General features: G+C 37.9%; 1 protein-coding gene across 2 annotated transcripts; it reads left to right on the top strand.

The window, feature by feature from the left end:
* The first annotated feature begins 120 nt into the window (after positions 1 to 120).
* Positions 121 to 8,552, top strand: LOC141819268 (phosphopantetheine adenylyltransferase). 2 transcript variants are annotated; one of them, XM_074706606.1, is made up of 8 exons: positions 121 to 412; positions 5,250 to 5,303; positions 5,377 to 5,515; positions 5,591 to 5,662; positions 6,176 to 6,235; positions 7,806 to 7,900; positions 8,003 to 8,072; positions 8,165 to 8,552. In XM_074706606.1, the coding sequence occupies exons 3-8, from the start codon at positions 5,405 to 5,407 to the stop codon at positions 8,312 to 8,314; spliced, it is 558 nt and encodes a 185-aa protein (XP_074562707.1). In that variant the 5' UTR covers positions 121 to 412; positions 5,250 to 5,303; positions 5,377 to 5,404; the 3' UTR covers positions 8,315 to 8,552. The 2 variants fall into 2 exon arrangements, with proteins under 2 accessions (XP_074562707.1, XP_074562706.1); XM_074706605.1 differs by lacking the exon at positions 5,250 to 5,303.
* Positions 8,553 to 9,232: the final 680 nt, after the last annotated feature.

Here is a 9,232-nt window from a genome sequence, read left to right as displayed (position 1 = left end):
TTTTGATTCATAGATATGGATGGAAGGATCTAGATTGTCAGCCATGGATTCAGATCTGATTGGTTTTAAAGAAAAGCTACAGTTGGATTTGGATCGGCGATCGCGTGCGCAGGATATAGAGGAGGGCAGAGGGGAGGGCAATAGCGAGCCGAGGGTCTTCTTCCACCGGAGTTTTCCCACCGTCGTCGGAGCTATTGGCCGAGGAGACGAGAAGGGGTTTCCCTCTCAACTCGGTTTTCCATTCCCAGCCATCACCGCCAAGACATCCTCTGTTCTCGACGTTCTTCCCTGGACCCGAGCTCACCGCCAATCGGAGCACATTAGAGTCATCTCCGATCAGCCTCAACCTAGCATCAACTTCCTTACAACAGATCCAAACCAATACAAGCTTTGGGGTGCCCTAGCTTGATCTGTAAGCACCATTTAGATCTACATATTCCTTCATTGTTGGAGTGTAGTTTTCCTTGGTGTGATTAACTTGATGGAAGCATGCTCTGTTCAATTCAAGCATACACTTGGTTTGAATCTGATTTAGTTCTTGATAAGTTGATCTGTAGTTGCATTAATTGACATGTTGTTGTCCGTGTTTGATTCATGTTCAATAGTAGATTAGGCTAGGTGAGATGGTTGGCTTTTCAATTGCTTGAATTGAGTTGTATTCATAGTTTGAGTTTGCGGTCTTCCATTCGATGCATGATGGTTGAGTTAGTGTTCCCTTGTTACTTTTGGACAGTTCTACATCACACAAAACCCCATGAAAATAGAAAAAAAAAACCTAATCTGAAGATTAACCATCATCATTACAATCCATGTGAGTTGTCACCTACTAAGCCATCCTCTTCTACATTAAGCTAGAGGGATCTGGAAAATATTTGATACCATACGCCACAATATGGCCATTCTTATCATATAACCAACATTTTTATGTGTTTATTTGCATACTGACCATTTTCATACTCATATGCTTAATTTCTTACTTCATATCATATTTTATGTGTAAGGATTTATTTTGAGCTTCATTGTGATTTCTTATATATTTATAGCATTATCTCTAAAATTATGATTTTGGTCTCATAGGGAATCAAAGACGTTGATATATAATTTTGGGAAGAGACCGAAATACAATTTAATTGAGATCCGATTGAAGATTGTAATGCCTCGAGACCCAATTTTGTTGATTTAATTGTAACTTGGGCCATGGGACTCATTTTCAATTGAACCAAACCATTTTAATTGACTAAACCAACTAGGGTTATGAGGGCACTATAAAAGGGGCAGTAAAACCCCTTATTTGGGAGAGCTAAATTTTTTTAAAAGACAAAAATGCAGCAGCCTCATCCTTGGCATTCTAGCTGGCTTCCTTATTTATCTCATTCTTTGGAACATAGATTCTAGTTCCATGGAAGAGTAGACATTTTTGTAACCAACTAAACTACGAGAATGAATTTGGTTTGATTTTCTCACACTATTTTTACTTAAATTAATGCATTTTGGATGTTAGAAATTTCTATTATTCATTTGGAATGCAAGATACAAGTAGGTTAGATTTGATTTGATAAAATTGTAATCTATTTCTGCCATGCGGAAGTAAAGAAATCGTGTAGTTGTTGTTCATGTGTTTTTTTTAGTTGACAACAAATTATATTTCTTCGTGATTGCTAAGGAAATTGTATTGTTAACTAAATCCTGAAGATATCCAGTAGGAACATTAGTCATAAAAAAGAGATTTCAGTTATGGCTAAGAACCACTAAATACTCATTAACTAATCCATTATCGTAGTCTACGAAAAGCAACCTAGTCCGCGGTAGTAGTTTAGTGAGGTTACGCTTCTGTTAATTGCATTAATTTATATTTACCATTTTTAGTATTCAAATCTGAAGAAACCCCCTCTCCCTTTACAATTTGGTCTTGAGATTATAATTCGACTATTGCATTCCTTGAGACTCTCTCGATTAAGACTTAGTCATGGATTGAGTTCTCCATCCCCTATTGGAAGGGTTGATTCATTACACTCTCCCGACTAGGACTTAATCGTGAATCAAGTTCTCCATGCCTTCTCAAAAGGGTTGACTTGTTATACTTTCTTGATTTGGACTTAGTCACAGATCAAGTTCTCTATCCCCTCTCGAAAGGGTTTCACTCTCCTGACTGGAACTTAGTCATGGATTGAGTTCTCCATTCCTTCTCGAAAGGGTCGACTTGGCTCACTCTACCTCCACAACTCAATCTTTCCCCTTTTCAATTCTGCTATCAATGGTCGACCTCCATAGCTCAATCTTTTCCCTTTTCAATTCATCACTCTTCTTTGCTAGTTTGACTATATCAACCTAACTATTCAAGCCTATTCAACATGTTGCTGACTTAAACACTCTAATCGAGTCTCCATGCTACAACTCCTCGATTGACTTAGAGAGGGGACTTATGATACTGTCAATATTCAACCTACTCCAAATCAGCAGGACGCACCTACATGACCCCAACCCAAGCTAGCGACTTGCCAGCTTGCTAAGCTAAGATAGTATGACCTGCCAACCTATCGATCTAGTCTGACCTACCAGCTTGCCAAGCTAGTCCAACCTGCTAGTCTACCTAGCTAATCTGACCTATTGATTTGTCGAGCTAGTTCGACCTATCGACCTACCAAACTAATTCAAGCTACCGAGCTGTTGAGTGACCGATTCATTAGGTCAAGCCCTTCAGGCCGTTTGAGCTCGTTTATCTAGACTCAACAAACTACTAGGAGACATGGGCCATGAGGTACTCCCCACTTTCTGATGATGTGCTCTCCACTTTCTGATAGCAACCGCAAGTATACGACCGTCATCAAGTAATAAAAAGTATCGAATCCACAGGGACTGTTGATTAGCTATAGTGATGTCACAAGGCTAGTTATCTAGACTCTAAAGGAATGAAGCGAAAAGGTTGAGGATTGTGATGGGGTATGGTAGAGAGAGAGATTGACTTGGGAATTTATGGGATGAGATGGATAAGTCTAGGATTTCGGATTTCACATCAATGCTAGGTAACATCCCTAATCCATGTTTGTTCTCCTTACTCTCAATGTTTACCACCTTGTGGGGATTCTAACCAAGATACCAACTTGACCTCGTCAGGCTTTTTCGGAATTAAATCATGATACTCTAACGCTACGACTACTAGTTCGGGATGATACCTAGATAGCCTGGTTCAATAGCTCCCGCTGTCATCGGGCACTCCAGCAATACTACTGGTATCCTACCCTCTGTCACCGAGTACCCAATTAAGGACCTCTTCCTAGTCATCAATAGCCGTTAGCTATCCCCTATGGGAGTTTACCACCATGTAAAGATCACTTCGAAAAGTCCGATTAAAGGTTCACCTTCTGTCACAAGGCACCCCGATCATACGATCCTAAGATCTCCCTACACAGTAATCTACCCTTCATAATCATGTACATGCGCTCACACAAACATAACATCAAACACGTTCAAGGCACACAATACATGAAACAAGTGTAAACACTTCATAGAATAGGAAAAATAACATGAATAGTTCTTACATCACCATCATTACATTAATGTTCATCCTACATCCTAAACTCAAAGATCTACTCCATTACAAGAAGATTACAATAAGTATGCAAGAAAATAGTCATCCACAAGAAAGGGGAGGACTTATCTTAAAGCTCAGGCATCCTTGGAAGATCTTCTTGCTCCGGTGTAGGATGGATTGGTGGAGATGAAGCGTTTAGGGCCTCCCCGGAGTGGGGAGGCGCCGCCCCAAGATAAGACCTTAGGGTTTCCCTAGATCCCAAAAGATAACCTGGTTCATAGGGTTTGTTTTCCTTATTTATACTCTCCCAAAACTAGCCAGTTTTTCCTTGGTTTACAAGGCTCCGCCTCAATGAGTTTTTCACCCAATAAAACCAGTTTTGTTTAATTGGACTCGAATCAAAGTTGTAGAACACCAAATTATCTTCAATTTCGTGGGTGGACCGACCCACAACTCCATCTGAGCCGAAAGTTATGATGGTTCAAAGTTTGGTTTGCAGTTTGGATAGAGCACCCAGCGTGGCCGTGGTTAAGAGGCATGGCCATGCTATTTAGCACTACCTAGAGAAGAAATCATTCTGCACACCCTAAAGCAAAGTTGTAGATCTTGAAGTTATCTTCATTTTGGTTGGTGGCACGACCCGTGGGTCAATCTGAGTTGAAAGTTATGCTCATTTTACTTTTAGTCTGCGAAACTGTCCAAATAGGAGACACGGCCGTGCCTTAAGGCACGGCCCGGATGTTCGCCTTGAGGTTTCAAGGTCGTGCCTGGTAGGCACGACCCCAAGCTAGCGTTGCTCTAGAAGGAAGGCACGACCCCGAACTGACCTGCTCTGGAAAATAGACACGGTCGTGCCTTGTTGGCACGACCCCAGCAGGCGTCCTTCTGTGTGGGGGCATAGTCGTGCCTCAGAGGCACGGCCTGGAGCAATCTTCGTTCTGTTGAGGGACACGGCCGTGCCTCTTGGCACGGCTTGGCCGTGTCTGAGCCCTGGAATATGAGGCACGGTCATGCCTTGCTAGACACGACCATGCCTTCTTTGCTTGTAACTTTTCCTTCCATTTTTCTCGTGTTTGCTGTATAAGAAACCCGCCCGTGGTGATGAGCACGGCCAATGCGAGTCTCTTTTCTCCACTTCTTGCTCCACCATCAAATATGCATCGTTTTAGCTTCGAATCACATCCTGTCAATCAAAATATGCAAAGAGTAGATCTTCGAGCAAAAGAAGCAGAAACATATAACAATAAAGGAATAAAGTGTGATAAAGTAGATCATATGCAATGAATTACAAATAGATGAGCGTTAAACAAGGCTAAAAACCATATATAACCTACGTTCATCACTTTCCCATGATGTGTTATCCACTTCCCCATGATCTTCAAGGTATCTTACCCTTTCACACCTATAAATATCAGGTATATGCTCCGTGAAAAGAGGCGAGCTCTCTCTGACACTCTCTCTCTTTACTTTTTGTCTTATCATTCTATCATTTAGGCACCATGATAGTTGTAGAGACAACAAATTCTGGAGAATAAGTAGATAATTGATTGTAATACTAACTGCCCCAACAAGTTTCCTTTCAATATTTGTTGGTAATTTTAATGTACTATTGGTACACTTTTGTTGTTATTGAGTTTTCTTGTACCTGTATCCTTATTGCCTTTTTTTTTTAACCCAATGTGCACATTTGGGTTCACGTTTATTGCGTTGTCTTTAGTTTTAGGTTGTTTATCAAGTTGGTTGCACAATTGGTTGTCATTTCACATTCAAGGTATATTGTTTAATTAAATTGTTTGCCCTAACATTGCTTCATATCACATGTGCTGAACAAATTGTATCATCAGAGGACTGAACTCAGATACGGCGTAATAAATGCTGTCAGGTGTCATGAATCCCTCCTCATCTCCTCCCAATTCTTACAAGTCTGTTGTGATTGGAGGCACATTTGATAGGCTTCACCAAGGCCATCATTTGTTCCTCAAGGTCAGTTCCTTTTGCCTCCCTCTCTTTTTCCCTTGTGCCTAATTGAACTTTTTTTCACTTGCTTAATTTTTGCAGGCATCAACAAATCTTGCGAGAGAAAGGATTGTGGTTGGGGTTTGTGATGGACCCATGTTGAGCAAAAAAGAGGTCTCTTATTTCTCTTCTTTCTAGCTTTTCTTTGTTTTGCTCTCATAAATTGTCTGTTTGGAGATAAACTTGAAATGTGTTCAACTATTCTTTTTTTCCTTTTTTTTAGCACAATAAATTAAGAAAATCAAATTAGAAAAATAACCTAAGATTTAAAATAAAGTAATTTTTAATTTTTTTTGTCTTTGTTAAGCATTATATGATACAGTTTGTGAGTTCCATTGATGAATCATTTTTGGTAGGGCTCTCCCATTTAGATCACACAAAAAATACTAATTGCTTGCTATGATATATATTGAGTAAAGTAATTTTTTGCCACAATGAATGTTACATATAGAAGCAATCTGCTATGTCTAGGTGAACTATGTTTTGCAATGATGCCCTTAAGAGTCTCCTATCAAGTTAAGCTATTGCTCACTTCATAGTGTTTCTGCAAGTTAATTTTAATAATTTTGTCAATTGCATTTTTTTGTTGATCGTTATGTCTAAAATTTTATTTGCTCTTAATTGCAGTATGCTTACTTAATAGAACCTATTGAGAAGCGCATGCAAGGTGTGAAGAACTACATTAAGGTAAGTGAAGATCTACATTAAGGTAATCCATTGAAAGATATATCAATTGCTAGATGAATCTTGTTAATTTATGTGTGACTCTGTGAGCCACCAAACTGCAAAGAGCAATGACCACAAGTTTCAAAATAATTAGTATTACTTTGATTGAAAACTTAGTTTCATATATTTATTTGTTACTGACTCGTTTACTTGGACGATCTGACATCTTTTTTTTGTTCTTTCCCAATCTAGAAATTCAATTTTAGTAATGAAATAACTCACCATTTTAGTAGAGAACATTTTTTGGATTCACATTCCACTTTAACTTTTCAGTAAGAGTACTATTTATTACACTCGATGCAATAGAAGCTATCGAAATACTATTGAAAATTTTATTTTACATGTAGAGTGTTTCACTTGTACAGATAGATGATGGAGTAGTATCAGGATATAGTTGTTTGTGTTGTGCCTTTCACTTCTTGATAATATTTTTAGGAAATAAATTGCAGCAAATCACAACTACAGTAGTTAATGATCATTACATTTACTGTGACAAATCATAGTGCTGAGTTTAAAAGTGACTAGCAACATAGTAATGCCAAATTCAAATAGAAAGGAGCCATAATACTCCATTTTAGTGGAGCTTTCCACCCACTTAGACAATCGTGTGTAGATTTCGTGTCTAGTTTACTTGATTGGTTCCAGTTTTTAGGATCACAACTTTGTAAAATCTCATTTAGAGATGTGATATGGCAAATTATACATTGTTTCACATTATCTCAGACCTATCAAACTTCATCCTGCTATGCAAAGTACCTCATTTATAATATACTATGATGTATGCAGAAATTTTCTTTTTGTAAGTTTGTTGGTCTGTCGATTTAGTTTAACCTAGCTTTTACCAGTATCTCCAGCATGATTGCCAGCAATGTAGTGATTCTTTATATTTTACTATCTTTCTACGTTTTTCCTTAAACTTAACTGGGAATGTGACTAGTAGCCTACAATCTTTGGTGAAATATTATTTCAGTACTTAACTATGTGGAGCTTGATTCCCACAATTTGTTTCTTTTCTTGCTTTGTCTTGACTGGGAGCATCTTAGCATCTATCCATTCTTGTTCTTCAATATCAATTTTGGATGTTAGTACTTGATAGTAATGAACTGGCCGAATTGTATCTGTCTGTGTGTACTAGCAAACTGTATCATTCTATATTAGGCTTTCCTTATTGTTTAAGAAAATAAATCAGAACCCAGAATCTTCTGTCCAAAACTCATTTCAAAAATTGAAATGAATGCATAGGACCATAAAAGAAAAAAAAATCAAAATCCTTTTATCTATTCTTGTCACTTATAGTAAAATTTGCAATTGTTATTTCTACTTTATTGCAACATTTCTTTTCTGTTGCGTAAGTGTGTTTGTATATGTTTAGATTCTTAGAAGTTGGAACATAATTCTATCTGAAAAAAATCAATGAGTAAATGTTACATTTGAATATAATTAGTTTTGCATACATGTTTCTGCAATCTGTTTTTTTTTGTTTTCGTTTTACTTTATAATTTTCTGTTTCTCATCTCTGATTCTTTTGTAGTCCCTGAAACCTGAGTTGACTGTTGAAGTAGAGCCAATCACAGATCCTTATGGTCCATCTATCAGGGATGAACAATTGGAGGCTATAGTTGTGAGGTATTTTACTCTCCATTTGATTTGGATTGCAATCTAGTAGTCGAAAAGAATAAATTAAACATGGTGGAAAACCTCACAAAAATTCTTTGAATTTGTCAAAAGCAAGGAGACATTGCCCGGAGGAATTGCTGTTAACAGGAAAAGGGCAGAGAGAGGGTTATCACAATTAAAGGTATATGCACATGGACGTATTTCTATGATTATGAAGTCGGTCACCACCATAAGCATATTCCAATGGCAATGTCCATTGATCTTCAAATGCAGATTGAAGTAGTAGATGTATTGCCAGAGGAGTCGACGGGAATCAAAATTAGTTCCTCGACACTCCGAAGAATTGAGGCTGCGGAAGCCTTAAAAAACCAGCAGCTTGAAGGCGACTCGGAGGCAGATCCTCCGGCTGTAACAAGCCATTAGAGGGAGGTTTGATACTCAAAAACAGGTCATGCCAAACGACTAGTGTTTTTAATAATCTCAGTCAGATATACTGCACAATAAGTACAAGATAAAATTAAACAAGTACAATTGTTGGATGTATCTTTGCATCTAACAATTTACTGTTAATGCAACACACCCTGTTGCTTCATGACTAGAAACTATAATTCATTTTTTGTTCTTACTGCAATAGCTAGTTCAAGGATTGTCCACTATGCAAGCAGACTATGACTTGACTTATTGTCGGTACACTTTGTAATTGGCACTGAGGTGCAAGTTTAATCTTATTACCATGTACGCTAACAAAGTATTATAAGCTTAAGTAGTGCAACACAATCAACCAATCAGTCTATTAGTGAATTAGTCTATGAATTGATGTGATCTCTAGCATGTAAGATCAAATGGTTGGAATGGTCTTACAGGGACGATGAAGATCACGGAGGTCAGCTGGTGGAGTACTGTTGTGTTACTTTCGGGATTTATCCTTAGGGACAGATAGAAAACTTTAGTAGGGCTGGATCGATTATCCCTAAGATTATTTTAAACAAATTTCTCGTACAAGCACAAAGTAAATATTACGAGTAAGCACTAACAAAGGCAGAGCTAAAATCTTCACGTAAATAGAAGCCTTTCATGCTTTGGAAGTCATTGGAAGTAAGGAATGAGTGAATTAAAGTGATGGGCAAGGGTTGAATTTTGGTAAAATCGAGGTAATATCTTTTTCGTAGTGGTCAATTAGTTTATTGATTTACCTCTTCACAGATGGTCGTGAGGCAGATGGTGTGGGGCTGCTATAGTCGAATTTCACCTTTGATGCAGTGTTGCATAGTGTATTAAAGTGTTAATTGAGTTATATGAGTGATATGCCAAGTCAAATGGAAAATACAAGATAAACCTAAT

Source organism: Curcuma longa, unplaced genomic scaffold (genome assembly GCF_044706935.1).
Source record: "Curcuma longa cultivar G26 ecotype Majalengka, Jawa Barat unplaced genomic scaffold, ITB_CL_G26_1.1 contig_28493, whole genome shotgun sequence".
In the NCBI taxonomy this organism is placed as follows: domain Eukaryota; kingdom Viridiplantae; phylum Streptophyta; class Magnoliopsida; order Zingiberales; family Zingiberaceae; genus Curcuma; species Curcuma longa.
The sequence above is the reverse complement of the archived record's forward strand: the minus strand, read 5'-3'. Positions and strand labels throughout refer to the sequence as shown.